At 50.6% G+C, this 22,135-nt stretch overlaps 2 protein-coding genes across 4 annotated transcripts; one reads left to right on the top strand and one right to left on the bottom strand.

Annotated features, from left to right (window-relative positions):
• Positions 1-2,572: 2,572 nt before the first annotated feature.
• Positions 2,573-6,663, top strand: LOC122387689 (dynamin-like). The gene has a single exon (XM_043378097.1). It carries the CDS (start codon positions 2,964-2,966, stop codon positions 5,445-5,447), a length of 2,484 nt encoding a protein of 827 aa, XP_043234032.1. The 5' UTR covers positions 2,573-2,963; the 3' UTR covers positions 5,448-6,663.
• A 2,563-nt stretch (positions 6,664-9,226) lies between these two features.
• LOC122387688 (mitochondrial potassium channel ATP-binding subunit-like) lies at positions 9,227-20,326 on the bottom strand. 3 transcript variants are annotated; one of them, XM_043378094.1, is made up of 14 exons: positions 19,919-20,326; positions 19,077-19,160; positions 18,407-18,707; positions 18,003-18,164; positions 17,507-17,728; positions 16,958-17,098; positions 15,633-15,791; positions 15,101-15,304; positions 14,044-14,163; positions 13,487-13,590; positions 12,162-12,336; positions 11,556-11,734; positions 11,002-11,149; positions 9,227-10,099 (listed from the first exon to the last, which is right to left on the bottom strand). In XM_043378094.1, exons 2-14 carry the CDS (start codon positions 19,148-19,150, stop codon positions 9,989-9,991), a joined length of 2,100 nt encoding a protein of 699 aa, XP_043234029.1. In that variant the 5' UTR covers positions 19,151-19,160; positions 19,919-20,326; the 3' UTR covers positions 9,227-9,988. The 3 variants fall into 3 exon arrangements, with proteins under 3 accessions (XP_043234029.1, XP_043234031.1, XP_043234030.1); XM_043378096.1 differs by having other exon boundaries at positions 20,281-20,317; XM_043378095.1 differs by having other exon boundaries at positions 20,252-20,282.
• Between the last annotated feature and the right edge of the window lie 1,809 nt (positions 20,327-22,135).

Here is a 22,135-nt window from a genome sequence, read left to right as displayed (position 1 = left end):
AGAAGACCCGTCACTTGCACGGAACGAGCCGGCGACACGCGACTCCGCCCACCCGCCCTTCGGACGCCGCTCGCTAACACCATTACGCCACGCCCCCGGTGATTGTCACTCCAATCTGTCCACTGTTACGTAATTGTCGAAGGTGCTTACAGCACAGTCACAGCGATTACAACAGCTCATAGCCATTAGTGTTACCATTTTAAGTACCTACATCTGCACTTGACTTGTTGCATTCAATTACTCAATCATCTTGAATGGTTTTGAGCACAGTTTTGAGAGACATTGTGAATATAATAAGATATTTTAACCTTACCATCATATTGGCCAAAAGATATAAAAATTCAAAAGACAAAATACCTAGAGTTTCGGGAGCTTTCGGCTCTGCGCCTTTATCAACCATTATGTATTAACTCATAACAGATTCATAAAGGATAGCGATGTTGATAATAGATATAACAACTTGTATTTTATTTTGTTTTATATTATTTTATTTTATTTTATTTTATTTTATTTTATTTTATTTCATTTCATTTTATTTTACTTTATTTTATTTTATTTTATTTTATTTTATAGTACCTATAACGATTTATAATATTGACTTGTGTGGCTTTGGCGACGCAATTTTCAATCTTTGGGAAAATTGCGCATTTATTTTTACAAGCATAGGACCGCTTTAAAAAGCTATAAGCTGTCATTGAATTTGCCAATATTGGACAAATGAAAAATTCAAGTCGGTCGGCCAGAAATTGCATTGCACCCGGATTGAAGACAGAGAACTTAAAAGCTTTCGGCGACTGTTCGCTAATGTGCTAATAGGTGCTTATGGACGACTGACCCTTTGCTAATAAGGCTACAGAAATGACGATTGACGTTACATTTACCTTTTATGTTCCGTTGCCCATCCTCGGAGTCGACTGGTCCATAGTGCCGGTTCCATTCGCCTGCCGCCTGTCGCATGTTGTTCCGGCCAGGAACGAAGAGGAATGCTCGAGGCAAACCGGGCACAGCGCCTCAAACTTTGCCGAATTTATGGCTCAGTTTCGCGACTGAGCTAAACTTTCAAACAGTGCAAGTCTTCTTGGACAGGTCACGTAAAATTTATGTTGCTCAGTCTTCAGAATACACTTTGTCTCTGTACGCTGAGTTAGGCCGCCTCAGTACCAAGTCGCGCAGTTCTGAAACTCACTGCACTGCACTGCAACGCAACGCATCGCCTCACGACTCGTCGCAATGTACCGCAGGGCACTGCACCAGAACGTCTGCAACACTGCACACCACACCACACCACACCGCTTCGCAGCGCACTACAGCTCTCACCGAAACACAGCTCAGCGCAACATAACACACGGCACCGTCCTGCAACTCACTGTGCTATCCCAGAACTTCAACTCACTCCACCATACTGCAATGCAACACACCACACTGTCCACAATGCATTATCACGCGACGCAACACACCACAACGCAACGCAACCGTACGGCAACTCACTCGGACGGAGTGGGGTGAGTCTTGCGATTAGAGACGGTCACGTATTGGTATGTGACCGGCTGGCGGTCAGGACCACCGGGTGGGTCAGAGGTCACGGCAGTGGCGCACTCAGAGAGAGGGATCATATGGGGAGGGCTAGAGAAGGATGTTTGCGCATCCATGTTTCAAAGTATGCAATGCATGCATCTATGTTTGTAGGTAGACATTTTAGATGATGCTTAGATATTATATGAAACATCAAAACTCTCAATTACGGGGTGGATGAAAATGTTTAAATAAAGTGGCTCAATGATCAACAAACCCACAAGACCATGGGGCCCCTCTGACTCCTCAGTAGGGAGGCCCTCTGTAGAGAGGAGGCCCCCGGGATTCCTCCGCCCCCCCCCCCCCCCCCCCCGGCCAAACGGCCAAATCCTAAGTTCGTTCCTGTTCGGGAGATAGTGACAGCCGAAGCCTGGCGGTTCCGGAACGATCAACGAGGCATCCCGGTAGGTACGAAAAGGCGCGGCGCAAATGGCCCGAAAGCTCCAGACTCCAGCACGCCTGCCATTGCCGTACGGCCTGCGAGTGTTTCGGCTCCCCTTCTTCCAGCAGACAACACCGAAAAACGACAGGAGGAATAAGTGCTGCCCTCTGTGGATTTAGAAAAGAAAATCAGATGGCGCTGTAGATCAGACCGACCGGCTGGACCAGGCTGAGTCAAGGGCTGAGTGGACAAGACCTAGCGGCGATCGACAAAGCTTAGCTTGGATTTCGAACGCTAGAGGACGGAACCGTGCGTTTTTGTTGTGATTGATGTTTTATCTGAATTAAGATTTTTTGGATTATTTTTCCTCAACAGCAAAATATCAATTTTAAGACCACATCAGAAATATTTCAAGCCAAATTTCTTCTTTTGTCCCTCAGTTCCAGAATCGTTCGATAAGAAAATTTCGCATGACACAAGGAATCGCAGAATATTGAATTGGTGGCAGCATGCTTCCCACATTCTTCAGTTTTTGTAACTGGTGCGCCATTTGTGTATGAAATAACAGGAAAATATTGACCTGCCGTCTCTTGTTATTGCTTTGCGTATCTCGCACGTATCTCGCTTCCGAGTCCTCGGTGCAAGTCCTCGGATCCCAAGTCCCAGTCCCAGCTGTTATTGTTTTTATTGAAATCAGTGGTGTTAAAGTTTAACAAACAGGTGTGTAGCTCTGTTGTGAAGGCTTGAAAACTGATCTTTTTGGTTCAGTTATACTAAAGAACTTGGTGGTCCAGTTCAGATCACTCACTGCCCGCAAGACTGCAACCCTTCCTATGCGTTGAACGAAGGGTATTTTATTTTGAACCTTTCTGGCTCAGTTGATCTTGAAGACAAACATTGTAATATGTGAGAGAAATTGCTGCTCTTTAATTTGATACCTTCAGTAGTCAGTACATAATTTTCCAGTGTTGCTTCTCGGACTCGGTGACAGTGAACTCACCTAATCAAAATGTCGGGAAACACTGGAATGGAAAACCTTATTGGTATTGTAAACCAACTGCAAGATGCTTTTTCTCAAATGGGTGTATCAATGCAGCTGGACTTGCCCCAAATAGCTGTTGTTGGAGGACAGAGTGCTGGCAAGTCATCAGTATTGGAAAACTTTGTCGGACAAGATTTCCTTCCTCGTGGATCAGGTATTGTGACAAGACGACCCTTGGTGCTTCAGTTGATAAATGGACCATCAGAGTATGGTGAATTCCTGCACTGCAAAGGTCAACAATTTGCCAACTTTGATGATATCAGGAAAGAGATTGAAGCAGAAACTGATCGGATGACTGGATCTAACAAAGGGATCAGTCCAATACCAATTAACCTGAGAGTGTACTCACCCCATGTCTTGAACTTGACATTAGTGGATCTACCTGGTATGACAAGGGTACCAGTTGGTGATCAGCCAAAAGACATTGAGGAACAAATTAGAAGCATGCTCATGCAGTTCATCTCAAAGCCAAACTGCCTGATTCTTGCAGTCACTCCTGCAAACCAGGATTTGGCAATCAGTGATGCACTGAAGCTGGCAAAAGAAGTGGATCCTGATGGAATTCGTACAATTGGAGTCATCACCAAGCTTGACTTGATGGATGATGGCACTGATGCCAAAGATATCCTGGAGAACAGAACATACCCCCTGAGACGAGGGTACGTGGGTGTAGTCAACCGCAGCCAGAGGGATATTGATGGCAGGAAGGATATCAAAGCTGCCATGGCAGCCGAGAGAAAGTTCTTCCTCAGTCATCCTGCATACAGGGCAATGGCTGACCGCATGGGCACACCCTACCTCCAGCGAGTCCTGAACCAGCAGCTGTCCAATCACATCAAAGACACCTTGCCAGCCCTGCGGGACAAGTTGCAGAAGCAGCTGCTGAGCATGGAGAAGGAAGTGGAGGAGTACAAGCACTTCCGACCAGACGATCCCAGCATCAAGACGAAGGCGATGCTGCAGATGATCCAGCAGCTGCAGGCGGACTTTGATCGCTCCATCGAAGGCTCCGGGAAGGGCGACGGCCGCATCAACACCGCTGAGCTGTCGGGCGGCGCAAAGATCAACAGGCTCTTCCACGAACGTTTCCCATTCGAGATCGTCAAGATGGAATTCGACGAGAAAGAGCTGCGCAAGGAGATCGCCTTCGCCATCCGTAACATCCACGGTATCCGCGTCGGCCTCTTCACGCCCGACATGGCCTTTGAGGCCATCGTCAAGAAGCAGATCGAGCGGCTGAAGGAGCCCAGCCTCAAGTGCGTCGATCTGGTGGTGCAGGAGCTCACGAACGTGGTGCGATCGTGCACCGACAAGATGGCGCGCTACCCGCGTCTGCGCGACGAGACAGAGCGCATCGTGTGCACCTTCATCCGCGAGCGCGAGTCGGAGGTGAAGCGCCAGATCATCCTGCTGGTGGACTGCGAGCTCGCCTACATGAACACCAACCACGAGGACTTCATCGGCTTCGCCAACGCCCAGTCCCAGACGGAGAATGCCAACAAGACCGGCCGCAAGCTGGGCAACCAGGTGATCCGGAAGGGCTTCCTCGGCATCAGCAACCTGGGCATCATGCGCGGCGGCTCGCGCGACTACTGGTTCGTGCTGACGTCCGAGAGCCTCAGCTGGTTCAAGGACGAGGAGGAACGTGACAAAAAGTACATGCTGCCGCTGGACAACCTGAAGGTGCGCGACGTCGAGAGCGGCTTCATGTCCCGCCGCTCGGCGTTCGCCATCTTCTCGCCGGGCGGAAAGAACGTCTACAAGGACCTGAAGCAGCTGGAGCTGTCCTGTGAGACCTCCGAGGAAATGGACTCGTGGAAGGCGTCGTTCCTGCGCGCTGGTGTCTACCCGGAGAAGGAGGCGCCCGCCAACGGAGATGAGGGCAACTCTGAGCCGTCCGCCTCGCTGGATCCCGCCCTCGAGCGGCAGGTGGAGACCATCCGCAACCTGGTGGACAGCTACATGAAGATCGTCACCAAGACCACCGGCGACCTGGTGCCCAAGACAATCATGTACATGATGATCAACCAGTGCAAGACGTTCATCATGGGCGAGTTGCTGGCGCACCTGTACGCCAGCGGCGACCAGACCAGCATGATGGAGGAGTCGGAGGAGGAGGCCGCCAAGCGGGAGGAGATGCTGCGCATGTACCACGCCTGCAAGGAGGCGCTGCGCATCATCAGCAGCGCCCAGCTGGCCTGCACGGCGGCGCCCACCTCTGCCGCCGTCAACATGGACTTCGCCAACTCGACCAGCAGCGGGCCGTCGCCGGGCGTGGCGCGGCGCGGCCCTCCGCCGCCGGCAGCCTCCCGCGGCCCGCCGCCCGTGCCGGCCTCCAGCCGTCCGGCGCCGGCCATCCCATCGCGACCGGGCGGCCGCCAGGGCCTGCCGCCGCCGCTGCAGCCGAGCCGGGCCGGCGCGCCGCCGCCCGTGCCCGGCCGGCCGCGCTAGGTGCCGCCGCGCGTTGCACCAGCAAGACGCGAGACCCAGGCGCCTCTAGCCGGCGGCCGCCGGGGACGGCCGCCATAGCCTAGATCTGAGGTGGCCGCGGCCGTCGAGGAAGGCACACCGGCCAGACACCGGCCCGACACCGGCCCGACACCGGCCCGCGGAGTCGTCCGTCATGGTAGGTGGCTCGAGGGGAGTCTTCTGGGACATTGTGTCGGTCCGGCTCCCTCCCCGTGCGATTGGCACCGGTGTGACACTGACTGAAGTTGACCGACACATTTATTGGGCTTTGTGTCGCTACTTGGTTCTATTTGGAACTCTATTTTGCCGTTACGGCAAAGACTTGTTGTGCATTGTACATTGTTGTATTTGGTTGAGGGAGCATGCCTAAAACGCTACTTAGCTCGGTGATAAGTTTTGCTTTCATATGACATAATTTTTTCGTATCTTTGCCCATGACAATGTTAATGCTTGCAACTATCGTTAATGTTGTTCTGCATTCCAATAACAGCTTCCATAGGTAATTGAGATCTCCCGAGATTTTTGGCCGTCTTGATGTGGCGCGGACCCTCGCTCGGCCCGCCCTGTGCCGCGTCCGGCGGTGTGCCGACGGGCCGGCCTGTCGCCCCTCTGTTGGACGGCGCTCCTCTGCGTCCGGCCGGTGTGCCCGCCCCGGCCTCTACCCCACTATTGTCGAACGTAGCTCAAGCTGTTAGTCGTTGTTACTGTTATTACCGATCCGGTGTGGCCGTAGCGCCGTGCGCTCGGATGTCGGTCCCGCGCGGGCCGCCCGCCGCGGCGCGGTAGCCGGCCCGTCGGCCTCTAGTTGGTGTTGTTGGTCTCACGGTACGGCTCTAGGCCAGCGTGGTGATGTTCTGCACTCCGGGGTCGCCGCCGGTCCTCCCCGGCCCCTCAGCTGTACATGACGCTTCTGTCGCGGCGTTACCGACAGTCGCCCGTCGCGATACGGCATAATGGACGTTTAGCTAGGCTCAGGGCCAGCGTGATAGATGGCATCATTTGTAGAGACGTTCAGTTGACACAATCTCCCGCGTCGCATTGTGATATGTGCTCCCGATTGAATTGGGTTTGTTAAGCGTTGATACGTTTACCTGATGCTGAAAGTAATGATCTGATTAAATCATCATCTCGATGTGCACTGAGAGTCGTAGCATATCTTGTGCGTTCCAGGAGTGGTAAATACATCTGTCGTCAAGTGGATTGGCTGTGTCCAGGCGACGGAAGCGACAGGATATCATCCGGCGAAGGCGGAGAGAAGCTCGCTTTTTGTTCGCTGCGAGATATCACTGAAAACATGCGAACCTTCCGGTATGTCGAACAGCGACTCTGCAAAATCTGGAACAATGAGTGCACATGTTTGTGTTCCAGCGGTCGCGGCTCCGATTTCTGGGTATGCAGGGGCGGAACCCGGCCGGGGGCGGTGCGTGGTACGGCATGAGTCTGACCAGTTCCGGGACCGTCGTGGTGCGGGCTGGCTCGTGCCGGACTGGGGAGTAAGGAGCGACTTAGACCGTCGGACTATTATCATGGACAAGCTGATTGGCCAGAGTGCCACTCGACTGGGAACCATGCCGTCGACTGTCTGTTCGCGTTTGCACAGCATTCATCTCCGTTGAGTGCATTTCATGTGCTATTAGATACGGTATCATAGAGTGACAATGCGACTGTACAAACACTGTAACAATCCCATGCTCTGACCACACAGAGTGCTACAATCTAGTCGCTCGGGGTTCATGCACAACGCGGTTGAGTGAGCCAGCACTCTGTTGGCTTAAGCCAATTATGGCCGTATCCTGTGCCTCGCCATCGACCAGTCAGCACAGCTTGTTCGGTGTCGGAGCGAGCCACACCGACCGACGGGCTTGATAGAGACGCTACCGTAATGCTGTCAAGAATAGTTCCCCTTCCCGCCACATCGGCCCGTAGGCCTAACGTACTTGCCCTCTTGTCGTGTCCCAACCATGCCCTGTCCGGACCCTTACTCTGCGCCAAACACCGTTCCTGGTCGTTCTCTGAACGTTCTCGTTCGTATCAGTTCCTCTCCTCGTTTTGGACTGGCGTACCCCGTTAACTGTTTGCCCGTACGCTCTCGGTCCTCGCTCCGCCCCTAGTCGTACCAGTCGCCGCTCGTCGGTCCGCCCGCCCGGCCTACATACGCTGGCTCGGGCCGGCCGGCCGGCCTGGCGGCGTACGGTGGACGGGCGTCCAGTGCGGCCGCCGCGCCGGGCGGGGGCGGGGGCGGCGGATCGATGGCGGCCGAGTCGATCGTGGGTCGGCCGGGCGGCGGCGGCCCGGGGGAGGACAAACGGTGGCCGTACCACTGACCCCAAACGGGGGAGGAGATGCCCCACTAGCTAGCTCTTGAGTGCTGGCCATCTGCGTCAGGAAGGGACTCCGGTAGCCTGTGGGTTGGATAAAAACGGATGAGTGGATCACAATTCGCTACTGGCTGAAGGAGGGCTCGGCCTCCCAGCCAGGAGATGAATCTCATTGACCTCTCTGACTCCCCTGCCCCATACCTCCCGCGGAGACCATTCAGCGCTCGATGTGGTCACCTGCTCTGTGACATCGGTAACCTTATTATCATCACCAGGGGTCGTACCGAGCCAGGGCCTGCTGTCGGTACCGCGCCGAGAGTCTCTGTTAGTGATCAGCGTGAGAGGTGGTGAGAGGGACGCAAAAAATGACAGTTTTTGTTTGATTCTCAGGTGGTCGACAAAAAGTAGTCAATGCACCACGAACGTTGTGCAAGACCAGCACGCGCCTAGAGATCTAGTAAAGAGTTCTTCGATTTGCTCAAGCTACGAACATCCTCACTTTACTCTTGCTTTTCAGAGTTTTACCCGGGCTTTGCTTACTCCCGTGAGGACATAAATTTCGTCTGCCGTGCCAGCTAGTTGATTACCCTTCTTGGAACGTGCTCGGCCAAACTGAAAACGTGATCCGCGCTTCACGTTGTACTTAGAACTGAAAGAATGGGGTAAGGACGAGAGAGGCAGTTGAATTGGTTCAACGGGAAAAACAAAATAATCGCGGCCAGAGAACGCTACGAAGCTATGTGCTTGTTTAGGTAATCGTTTAGTGTTAAAAGCTCAACACATGACGTAGGTGTGCGATTTTAATGTTTTTTTTTCTCGGAAAAGACATTTCCTTTGTTCTTTCTAATTATCCCATTCAACTACATTGAAATTGAAATCCACTCCGACCAATCCCGTCAACCCGTCCCCGGGTCCCATCCGCCCCCATCTCTGCTTACACCAGTCCACATTACGGCGGCACCGGCGAGCGTTTCATCGCCGGCTTACCCCTGTCTTCAGGCGACCCTGCCCGTCAGCGGTTCCCGGTGACCCAGCCGCTGCCCCGGGGCTTCCGTCGCGGTGACGTCACTCGGGCACCTCCGCCAATCTACGCCGGCCTGAAGGGGGTGGTGTGGATGGGGGGGGGACAATCGACACCGCTCACACGATGTCAGCCGCCAATAGATCAGGATCAGCACGCACGCGAGCTGCAGGCTTTGTGTGAGGCTAAGGAAATCGGGCGTAAAATATTCACAATCTGGCGTTTGACGTCCTCGTAAAACAAACGGCGATATCGTCGCGCCGGGTCGAACTGCATTGCCATGGACGAGATGTTCTCGTGGGTCGCTGACAGATCGTAAGTCAGCGTATCAGTCGATATGTCCAGTATTTTCACAGCTCTCCGTCTACACCCGTTGGGGAGTCTGCCTGCATCGGAGCGCAATTACATACGTACACAGCGGATGATCAAAAGATAAGGCATGGATGTATTGTTTGATCACTCCATTGAGGTATTGTGACACCACAGAATACAATACACGCCCACGATGTGGATGATATAACCCATTCACACTAACGAGCAATCACAGAGTGCCATCTAAAAATACTGGGTAACGCGTCTCACTCCAGTATCTGAGAGTATCAACTGGCACTACAAATCATTTGTAAAGCGTGTCATCTATGTTGATGTGACATAAGCTATCGCTGATTTCTTCAATTCGAATCATTTAAATTACTTTACCTGAGTGGATCAGCCGTAAAAATTGTGTAACCTGCGCTACGTCATTCGTCACTCAATCAAAAGTACCAACACTGATTGCACTGCATAAAACCGAGCCGAGGCCATGGAGTCACCATGTGGCTCAAGAAGCGTTAACGAATAACCGTCGACTCACTGCCGACTCACCAATTACTCGCGAGTGACTCACGGCCGCACGGGATCTCCCACGGACTAAAACGCCCGCTGGCGTCCGGTGGATCGCAGCTGGAGAGTACACAAACACCAAAAACTTCCGCACACAAACAGACTAACATCGGGCAATGGTCTGCTCATGATATAAGACGGCGTCAGTGGTCAGTACTCAGTACCACCGAGAGCTGCTGTTCGTTTTCCATCGTTGATCCTACCCGTTACTCTATATTCCCGGCACATACATGCATGTATATCCTCTATCTAGATCACAGACTATTGGTATCTAAAGCCTCCACGGGCCCCCGGCACCGTAGTTACAACGAGCGAGTGTCGGCCTGAACGCCACCCTCGCCTTGTAGTGTGTTGTGTTTGACCAGGTCCCAGTAAAGGCCCTTCTTCTTGACCAGTTCGGCGTGGGAGCCCATCTGAGGCAGAGGAGACGGCGAGGGACACGTCGGTTAGAGACATAAAACGGGCACTAACAGACACATTAGGGATGGGGAAACATCACCAATCAAACCAGACAAAACCAAATTTTACACAAAACCAACTTTATCATAGACCTCAAAAGGGGGAGGTTTATAAGCTACCGAAGAAGACAGCTCCGGGCATGACACAAGACCGCTTAAACCCAGTCATGAGGACAGAAACAGTGTCGCCCACGATGAGACTGCCGGTCCCTGATCGGGGGATGATCGTCAGCGGCTTATCACTCCGGGTCAGGGACCTGCCACTGTCCCATTAGTTAGGACCCGCCGGCCCCCGCCCGAACGGTCGGGTACAGCTGCGCCCCGCCCCACATCTCCGACAGAGCGTTTCCGTCACCGCCGTGGGATAACCGTTGCACGGCCCTGAACGAGTCAGACGGGGAAACTGGCCACACGACCGGAGATAAGGTATCATAAAATCGTGCCGCCTCGGTCGGTCATTGCTGCGAGCTCTGCAGAACTCTGCAGGCGGAGACACGCGGGCGCTGAGGCGCAAAATCGCAACCGATGCGGGCGGAGCACAGCAATGGTATGCTATTGCGAAACAGGGAATTCAGAAAAAAATGAATATGTGGATTACATGCGTAAATGCGTGTATATCTGGTCTCATTACTACATATACGTCAGTCATTCTCGTTTGGACGGAAAAATTGATGATTTGTTTTTTTTTTTTTTTTTTTTGCTTATATTGTGCAGATAATGATTTTACACTGTTGCGTTTTAGCTTACCACGCTGTCTGACTGGTTCCTCTCGTCTCAGTTCTGATCGGCTCTGATATTCTCCTCCCCTCATCTACTCTACTCTGCCTTTCTCCCCTCCTCCCTCCCTCCTCTCTTACCTCTGCCACCCTGCCGTTGGCGATGACGGCGATACAGTCGGCATGTCTCACGGTGGAGAGCCGGTGGGCGATCACCAGTACGGTCCGGCCCGTCACCACCCGGTCCAGCGCCTCCTGCACCACCTTCTCAGACTCGGCGTCCAGCGCGCTGGGAGGAGGAAAGGCACAGGTCAGCGCGATGACAGACCAGCTGGGCATAAAATGACGTCTGTAGTCGGCGCGTCCTAAAGCCACAACAAACTAACAAATTTCAGAACAACAGTGGTCCCAGTTTTATATGACGTAGCCAAGTGTGATGTAACAAAGAAGATAGTTTGTGTGTTGTCTAAAGCATTTGTATCCTGCCGATTATCAACACTTGACCATGCCAATTTAGCCTCTATCTCCGAATCATCCTACGTCGAGCGTCTTCCTTTACCTTCTGGTCTGTCCCTTGCTTCTCCATTGCGTCCTCTTCATCGTCTTCCCATTTCGTCCTTCCCTTTCCCTCTCCGTCTGATTTTCCACTATCCTCTCTCCGTCCCCTTCTCTGCCTCTTCCCGTCCTCAACTCACCTCGTTGCCTCATCCAACACGAGGATGCGCGGGTCCTTGAGCAGCGCTCGTGCGATGGCCACGCGCTGCTTCTGACCGCCGGACAGGGTGACTCCTCGCTCGCCGACCGCCGTGTCGTAACCGTCGGGCAGATCGGAGATGAAGTGGTGCGCGTTGGCCAGACGCGCCGCCTGCATCACCTGCGGGTAAGCAAGGGGAGGGAGGTGAGTGGGTGAGTGGATAGGGTTTTAGCGCGGCCGAGAATTGGGGCCGAAAAAACGCATGCGACTGCGAGCCAGTGCATTTACACGAGTCCTAAATATGACTTCATTTGCAGCCCTCCAAGACAAACGGTACGTTACATCAAAGTGACGCCCCATCGCCACATCCACATTAGAGAGACTAGAAGACAGACGGCAGCGCCAATAAACAGACAGAAACAAAGGGTGCACGCTGATTCACGGATGAAAAGTCAAAACGTTGCTTTTGACGTAATGTCTGTTGACTTATCATCCTTTTACCTTTTATCATTTGACTTTTTGTCCGGAACCCGTGCACGCTGACCGTCCCTAGAAGGAAATGGACATTGGACAGCTGCAGACCTGGGAGCGTCTGCCGAGTGTATACCTCCTCATCAGTGGCATCCTCCCTGCCGTAGCGGATGTTCTCCCGGATGGAGGTGGCGAACAGCACCGGCTCCTGGTTGATGTAGCCGATGACACGGCCGCGCAGCCAGTGAGGGTCCAGGGAGCGCAGGTCGTGGCCGTCTAGGAGAACCTGGCCTGACACCGGGTCATAGAACCTGGCCGGTGGAGAGAACACACGTTCAGAATATACCTGACCCAACAGCGGGCCATAGGACCTGGCCAGCGAATTAGCACATATCGTCACTGGACTGCCAGGCTGGCATCGTCACCGTGAACGGTCAATGTCATCGTCGAGTTACTGATATCGGTACGGGTTACTGGTAGAGACCATTGTCACAGTCACAGGCCTCCAGCACCGCCACCGTCGTAGCTGCAGTTTCTGCGTTAAGTTTGGCTGAGTGACTTTGGCCAGTATGCAATCTCGTCGTCGACGCTAAATGGTTACGGTGGACAAGACAGGAACCGATGTCTCTAATTCCCCCAACGGCATTGTATAAATCCAACACGACTGCGTACTATTCAGCAACATATAGCTCAGTTGATTCCCCCTAATGCCACGTTCATGAGCATCTTTATCATAAAGTCATAACTGTCCACTCAGTCCAGGTTATATGACAGCCGTACGCTTTATGGCAGCACCGATTGAAATAACGTATGGACGTCTCATAACTAACCGTTACATTAGTTAAGAATAAAGTGGTGCGTGGAGCAATATGAACAGGAAGCAAACGGAGGCAGTAGACAAGGTCAGGGGCCGTATTCACGTCGATCATTTTCGTAAGAATTTTCTTAAGTTTGACCTACTTCTTAAGTAAATTTTTTCATTCACGTGAACTCCGTCGATAAAAACTTAAGAAGTGTCGACGTGAATACCAAATTATACTTACGAAAGAAAATCGACTTACGAAGTCGACGTGAATACGGCCCCAGGTACCAGAGGATCGTGTGCCGTAGTAATAGGAAAAGACACGCCAGGACCTGCCGGGTCGTCACCAATCGACTCGGTGTCAGGGAAACCGGAGTCAGTCTGGCTCAGCCGTCAGTCTCGGTACTGGGTCAATGGCTCTTTTTTCAATCTCATCAAAACGTTGTTGGAACAAGAAACATTGTAGTCTTGGAATCACAGTATTTTACTCACTCCAGAGAAACTGGTGATCATAACACTAATTGTACATAAAAAATACAATGTCGCCAAGGTAAAAGATATGTGTCTGATAGAAGATGAGTGTCCTGTGATGTCACCCTAATATGATTAGAAGCATGACATTGAAAATCTGCTATCCAATGGTTGAGAACAATACCAACCTCTCCAGCAGAGCCGCACAGGTGGACTTTCCTCCTCCAGAGTATCCGACCAGGGCGAGCATGTGACCCGACGGCACCTTCAGCTGAAGGCCGTCCAGCACCGTCTGTAAGGGGAAGATCGTATTGATCACTGATCAGTGAACGTGGGGGAACTGATAACGACTGCTGCTGCAGGCCGTAGAATACCGTCTGAAAGGGAAAGGGATCGTAACAATAGCTGAGCATGGGGAACTGACAGCACCAAGTCCAGCACCACTTGAAAGGATAAGACCGGCACAATTTAATCAGAGTGCCGGCACGAAACATTTATAATTCAATTAGCAATTGATCTGCCAGTAGTGACGACCAGAACAGAGAAAACGGCAGTGTCATTTGGTGGAAGGAATTATACGTAAGCAGAAACACAGCACAGGAAAAAGGCAGAACCAACTCAACACCTCGATTAAAATCATATTGTCCATTGCCCCACAACTGGCACAACCAGTCCCATTTGTGGTTTATACTCGCAAAAAAAAATCATGCATGGTTCCCTGCCCCCTGGAAATTGTCCTACTCACCACTCCGGGCCGGGTGGGGTAGCTGAATGTGATGTCACGGAATTCCACGCAGCCCGTCAGCTGACTGACCGGAATTACCTCCCCGCCGCGGATCGGGATCTCAGACTTCAGGTTGATGTACTGTGAAAACAACGCCACGATTTCGTGAATTCATGACTGAGCACAGTGTGCTGGGTTTATTACAGACCTACAGGGTATGCAGAAATGTCGAGGTCACTCATATCAGTGAGTCATGAATGTCGCACAAATGAATCTAGACTTATACACATTGCACGCACGCAAAGGCCTTAATCACGACATGACAAGGACATTTCATACGCAATGCGCATTCCCATAAACGCATTCAAATAGGCACACGTTTTGACGTCATCGGTGCCGCATTATTTCATTCCACGGGTCAATCAGATTTCCCAAATTCGTAACAACAGTTGAAGTCAGATACTGGCATGAGGATTGTGCATATTTTAGATGATGCTGGCTTGGAATGCTGCTAACCTGTTGAACAATGTTTGGATCCCAAAAGCCCATGTGCTACACCTTCCAGACACTGGTACGAAATGTGTGCAATGTTTGATTACCACATGTTTCAGTGAAAGGCTAGTTGAAAGCTGTTCCTGTCATCAGTCCACAATTCATGCAGGAACTCATGTAATTCCTCGAGTGTCACGCAAAAACCACGGAGACAAGTCTCGCGAGTCTGACAAGCGAGCACAGGATTAAGTCTGAGCACATATTTAAACCTTTCGTATGACATACCGCTCGCCGAAAACAAACGCTCCGCAATACGCACTTTCCAACCCGACCTCTTCCCACACAATATGAATAAGCGTAACTTTCCCAAGGCCACTCATCCCAGCTCACTCACGCTCTTACCTAGCTCACTAGCTCAGCTTGACCCCTCATTTTTCTTCAGACCGTGCTCTCAGCCCACATCAACTCATCCGGCATCCCGCCACCTCACACCCTATCTAACGTCAGCAAAGCTCGCCCTTACTCTCACAGCCTTCCTCTCCCAGGATCTTCCCAGTCCTCTCACCCCACCCCCATCCATTCTCACCTCAAACACACGTGCGCCGGCGCTCATCCCTCTCACGAACGTCCCAAATAGGATGGACATTTGCGCCAGGGAGCGCTGGATGGTCTGAGATGCCACGAGGAAGGACATCAGGTCGCCGGCCGAGAGCTGCTGCATGGACATCAGGTAGCCGCCGTAGTAGAGAGTGGCCAGCACCACGCTGTTCATGAACAGATTGGCGCCTGCCTGGGTAAAGGGAGAAGGGGTTGGTCAATATAGAGTGTTTGAGGGGGCATTGGAGGCATGTCAGAGTAAAGGTCGGACCGGTGATATCGATGATGTCCAGTCTTCGATAAAAACGAATACGATTCAAAGTTACCGAGAGATGGAAAGTGGAAACAGAAATGCTGAATAGGTGACAGTGCTACCACTCCAGAAAGTCTTGAATTCGTTTGAGTTGAAGGACAAACTACGATCATTTCGTACGTCATACAAGTACATAACTGAGCTCTTACATCCTCAACATCTCTACACTCGCATCCCCACAACGCCTGAGCCAATCCACCCGTCATACCTGGAAGCAGCCGATACCGATTCCCAGCCGGATGTGCATGTCACGAGACTTGTTCACCTCCTCCACGTATATTTCCGTCTCGCTATCCTCCATGGCGAAGGCTCGCACCGTCCGTACGTTCCCGACAGCCTCCTCGGCCACCGCCGTCGAGTGCGCCACCTGCCGAGCGTGCAGCGAAACTGAGCTTGGTCCTTTCAGCCACATCACACTTGTAAATGCTAGAAAAACCAGATTTAGTCGATCTTTGAATACCAACACAGGCACAGCCGACATCGCAATGTGATGCCTAGAGATGATAAGGAAACGTCTTGAAACTGTTCGCTCAGTGACGGCGAGTCATATACAGGGGTGTGCGCTAGAATCCGGAAAAAAATGTAAGGGAAAGAACTTCAGGGTTTATTTGGTATTGCAAGGTTTCCCTTCAAAATTTTTACTTTTATAGCGAAGACTGATCCCTCCTCTGTACTGTCACTCGACTTAGCACCCTCCAGCTCCAATCACAGCCTCCACAGGGCGCCGGAACCTGCCGCAGGCGTTGGTGACCTGCTCCCGGGTTAAGTTGACCGCGGCCTGGATGATGGCGGTCCCCAGGGAGTCGAAAGTGTTGTGAGGTCGTTTGTTGGACTCTCTCTCAAGGACGCCCCAGAGAAAGTGGTCGCACGGACACAGAAAATCTTCTGGTCGGGAAAGAAGCTGCTCTGGCCGGTGGCTCTGTGCTCCAAAGAAGTGATGATCAGCTAACATCTCCGAATCTCCTGGTCTTTATGACTTCTGAGAGCATCTGTCTCACCTGAAGAACGTAGCTCCTGTATCGGAGATTCTCGTGAATGGCACGAAGAACTGTTACCCTGCGCAGATTGAGCCTCGAAGTCACCTTCTGCATGGGCAGGCTCGGACCTTCTCCAATCATGGCCTCGAGCTGCTCCAAGAAGTCCTTATTCCGCTTCCAAACCTCGAATCGGTCCTGTTCCTTCCTCTTAGGAGTCAGAGACTCACTCATCGTCTCTTCAGACTCTTTGAAGGACTTTGCAAGGTCGTACACGGCCGATTTCGGGAACTGAAAGAAGTCCACAATTTCCTTTGGGCGCGCGGCCGCAACGGAGGGCCACAATAACCGAGGTGCGGCGCTCGAGCTAAGAGGATATTTCTACTTATTTGGTTTCCGATCGAAGGCGACTGAAGTCACAAACCTATGAGGAAAAGAAGAATGATATATTCAAAAAAGTTTATACGATACGCCAATTTAAAGTTTTTCCGGATTCTAGCGCACACCCCTGTATCTGAGGGGTATTATATCTGAGAAAACGCGCTCCACTGTAACTGACCTGCTGCTGCGCCTCGCGGGAGAGCTCTCGCAGTCCTCGCCCGATCAGTGTACCCACACTGATCACAGAGGTGATCACCACAGCTGAGCCAAGAGTCAGCTGCGGCGACATGTGGTACAGAGCGGCCACACAGCCCAGCACCTGGGGACATGGCATGGGACTTAGCAGGGGTGAGATGTGACCGCACAGAGCAGCCAGTCGCATATTCAGTAGTACTTCTGGAACAGGCCAGACTTTGCATGAAGATATCCGACCTGTCCACTGTCCAGTGTTGAGCTTCATATCCAGACCAACCTCGTAACTCGCCCATTCTACGAATTAGGGAAAATCACAATCGTTTCAATGATAATTTATCGGTTTTCCGTGGTAACCGCAACCGAGAAGAGCGGAAACACCAAAGTTATCTACCATTCATCTACCAATATTTTTCTCGTGACCCGTTCCTAGTTATAAGTAATCTTGGTTCCTAGTCATAGCCATCACCTTACCCTAACCCAAGCCTTACCCTCCACTGTCCAGCCTGTCCCGTCAGCAGCCTTCCGTACCTACCTGTGCCACGCTGCGCATTCCCTGCGACACGCACATCTTGAACGAGCTCTTGAAGTCCTGAACGTCAGTGGTGAGTCGGTTGATGACCTCTCCCGTCTTGTGGTGGTCGTAGAAGGCCACGTCTTGCTGCATGAGCACGGAAAACAGCTGGGATCGCAGGTCGGCCGCCATGCCCTCGCCCATGTACGACAGGCAAACGATGTAGGCGAACGTGAACAAAGACTGCGGAGAAACAGAGAGAAAACGAGGAAGAGCAGTGTCAGGCGTATGGAGGGTGCAGAAAAAGAAAGCAATAATGCAAAGGGAAAATGGCAAATAAGTCGTATCATTATCATCTTGATGTCCTAGCTGAGGCATCAGGGCCACTAATACTACATACAGGTGGAAAAAAGACATTAACGTTTATACTTCACTGGATGGTAAGCAAATTCAGACGTCATCAATGCGTACTCCGCACGCTGCCGACACCATCAATCATCACCCATCCCTCTCCCACCTGAATTCCATAGAACGAGATGAGTCGCAGGGCCGGCGCGCGCAGTTCATCGCTGAAGTGGAGGCCGCCGCCCTCCGCAGACGCAAAGTGGGTGAGCACGTTGATCAGGTCTCCCAGCAGACGTGGTATCTCCACGTTACATAGCGCCACTATGGCTGCACTCTGCAGGGACGAGGGGTGGTATAGTTGTAACTTATGACTGATTTATATGATGTGTTTTTGGTACAGAGGAAATCAATTCCAGAGCAACATTGCATAAAATTCAAAGTGTAAGGCGACATCTACAAGACAATCAGTGTGTGTCCATTTTATCATAAGATTAGATACCTAGATATCAGATACAGTAGGAATATTGTTTGTCTTTTGTCGCCCGTCCGCTCGGCCCACCCGACAGGCTCACTCACGCAGACGGCGCCGATCAGGTAGTGCAGGTAGGGTCTGAGCAGACTCCAGAGGCGGCGCCAGTCCAGTCGCAGTCGCTCCGTCGCCGGCTCCTCTGGCACCACGCGACTGTGCTCGTGCTCACAGCGTGCCGTGACGCTCCCCAGACGCCAGCGCCACACGCACACAGCCGACACGCCCAGGCCGACAGGCAGGACGGACAGCGGCGGGGCGAGCCGGCCGGACCGAGCCGGCGCTCTGCCCACCGGCTGCCGAGGCGTCCATCGAGTCACCGGCCGGTTCACTGGGGTCCGCAGCGGCACCCTGGGGATGGAGGAAGGATCAGAGAACTTCAGGGGGTCAATGTGGTTCAGTGAGGAGAGAGAGGTGTGTAAGAAACCGACTAGATCCCAGTAGACTTCCCAATCGTATCTAGAATAAGTGTCAGAGACTGTTCAAATTCATCAGCAAACACTACAGAGGCTCAATGAAAGAAGAGGAAACAGGCACCTTTGGGGATCATACCAGGTCACAGAGTTTAGTCTGGCAGAAAGACATTCTCATAAGCTGTGGAGAAGGTTTTCTTTTACAACCACATTCATACAACACCACCACAATTACTACATGAAGTTGCACAGTGAGGGTTTTCTAAAGTGTATTGAGGTGCAGCATGTCAACATGAGTCAATCTTACCTGGTGGCCTGCAAGATGGTGCTCTTCAATGGCACAGTCCTACAGGCCTGCAGGCGAATTAGTGATGACAACATTCTTGGATTACTGGAAACAATGACAAAGCCAGACACAGTATTAATTAGCACTACAATCACTGAAAATAGGTAGGTAGGTACTGAAGAACATGGTAAAACTTCAGTTTTTTCATTAAAGAAACACAATTTTGATGACTTTAAGGTGGAATGCAACAGATGTGACAGATATTGTTATTGTTGGAAGGTGTTGCATATATGTCCTTGTTATTGTCGAGGTTTGATGTAAAAAATAACTAGGTATCCACTGTAATATTTATTGCCCAGGTTGAGGTTGTCAGATGTTTAATATATCATTGCTGTAGACACCTATCAGATTCAGCCCTTTTGAGGAACAGGGGCTAAGAAAAAGAAATACAGAGAAAACAATTCAATTTGAACAATTTGAATTAGATAAAGCCTCGATTATATTTCACAAATAACTAGGTACATTTGCAGATCCAGAAATATGGTACTTAAATATTAGAAGGCATGCACCTCAAAATGTCCTGCAAAAAAATATTTTATTTTCTTTTTTTAAAGTAAATAGTAAATACATAACTTTTCTTTTTAAGTTTTTTTGGGTGACGCAGACAAGAATTCTTTTTAATTTCTTGGTACATAACACAAACTAAACTAAAGCACATACAATGTACCTAGCTACGGATATCTACCTACCTATTCAACTGATGCAATTTTATCAAGCTAAGATGTTTCTTTTGAAAGCTAATTTAAGACGCAATTGTGATGCTGAAATGGATTTTTGGAACACAGAAGTAGTGAACTACTTACCTATTTGGACAAAAGATGTGAAAGTAAGTATTTGATGATGGTTTTAATTACAGGACAAACAAGTTTCCAGCTTCAATTATCTGAGCCAGTCAATATCTATTGCAATAGTAAATACCAATGCTGTCAATAATGTCTCCTAAGCACAAAATGTCCGAAAATTGTCTCCTAAATACCAATGTCCATGATAAACACTCAAAATATAGCCCATCAGCCATGATTAAGCCTTTGACTTTCCATCCCAGAGACAAAATTTCTAGCAGAGCCTATCACCATCAGAGAAGGGCATGAGTGAGACAATAAAGAAAATAAGCTTCGATTGAATTATATTGAGACCTGTAAACCCGAGCAATACAACAAATTACAACAAATTATTTTTTAATAGTTCAAAACTTCAAGAATTTGTGGAAGACTTTTGTCTTTTACGCGTCAGAAACGCAAAATTCCTTGGGTGGCCATATTACGAATAAACTTCGCTTATGAAGGTTTTATGAAAGGATCCCTGAAGGAGTAGTAAAGTAATCTTGCACTGAAGGAGTAATAAAATAATTTTGCCCTGAAGGCCCGAATGAATGAAGGCTATGAATCAATGGCTAAAGAATTCGTGACAGTCGCACTCACTGGCAGTGACGCAGTCACGGAAATCTTTCTCCTCCGCGCCTCAACCCCCTATAAATCAAGTTTTGAGCGTCTATGTTTTAACCTAGGTACTTATATACACTGTGGGTATTTCAAACTTCATTATGGTGGAAAGCCTATTTGGCCACACCCGATTACCAAACAAAATAAAAGCAATACTAGTAAAGACTTAGGAGCTAGAAAGACAATCGTAATGGTAATGGAGGCAATGGTGCAGTGCAATGGAAAGCTCTATACCTACCTGTAAGATCTTTCGACAAATATCTTGACGCTTTTTTCAATCAGAGGCCACTTTTACCAACAGAAAAATAGCCGCCTGCCGGAATTTTTTACAAAAGACCGCCACCCGTAAGCGGATAGGGCTTTACCGTTTACGCTCGGTATGTGAAGCGGTCTTTAGACAAAAAAAAAATCCGGCATGCGGCTATTTTTCTGTTGGTAAAACTGGCCTTGAAAGTCACCAATTGTAAACGAAAATCCGTAAATTCTGCCCGATTTAGACAATTTTCATAAATGATCGTACACCTTGTCAACAAATAGGACCTAGTTACAGCGTCACAGAAAAGCGCATTCGCCGATAGCTCTTTCAAAGCTCTTTCGCTAATGTGTCCACAGCCTTGATCTGGTAATCCTTTTTGACCAAAGATGACCCCGGGAATATAGGATGAGGCCATGGATGTAAAATTCCAATGCATTATTCGGCGTTGTCGGCAATGCATAGTTTTACGATCTTAACGATCTTTGTACCACTGAACAAATATCTTATACAAAGGTAGCTGAGCACATATCAATTAAATATCACCAGTGAACCATATGAATTGATCTAACTTTGATTCGCTCTATGTCACTCTGCCTTGCAAAGATGTCATCACGCCACCTCTTCCCGCTGAAGTAGCGTGTGCACGCCCCGGCTGGCTGGTATGTAAGTCAAAGTACATACCAGCCAGCCTGGTACATATGTATGTGCCTGGCCGTGTACCCCGCTAGCCGTGTACCCCGCTGACTGTGTACCCCGCTGGCCGTGGCCGGGTACCGTGTGCCCAGCGCTGCGAACACAGCTGATAGCTGGCTGAGCACCGCAGACGGATGCTCGGCCCATAAAGGGACCATCGATAGCCCAAAGTGTTTACAAATGACGGCCGAACGACGGGTTTCGCTGTCGATTCGCCGGACGTCGCTCCTGCCAGCGACGCTGCTAAACATGGATCGAGGCGCGGCTCTGGGAGCCGACTGCCTCGACAGGCGCGGTGGGCAGAGTAAAAATTGCTATATCCCAGCGGGAAATTTAATAGTGAGCACCGGTAGATGTGACTGGATGACGGTGACAATCAGCTCAGCTGATAACCAATCAGCATTTCGTCAACTAGCGGCTGATAGGGAACCACGTCACCGCGACCGTCAACCGAAACTTTCATTATGCGTAGGTCAGTGGCAGTGCATTGACGTTAAAACAATCCACTGTGAAGCAGCCCAGAGCCCTTGTCAAATTGTAACCGCGAAATTTTTGCAGAGCCACTCCGAAGAGTACCTACTTACAAAGTTATCCTGAAAATTATCTCTCATAACGTCTAAATATGCTGC

Source organism: Amphibalanus amphitrite, unplaced genomic scaffold (assembly GCF_019059575.1).
Source record: "Amphibalanus amphitrite isolate SeventyFive unplaced genomic scaffold, NRLGWU_Aamphi_draft 000294F_arrow, whole genome shotgun sequence".
NCBI lineage: Eukaryota > Metazoa > Arthropoda > Thecostraca > Balanomorpha > Balanidae > Amphibalanus > Amphibalanus amphitrite.
Note: the sequence above shows the minus strand (reverse complement) of the source record. Positions and strands in the feature narration are given on the sequence as shown.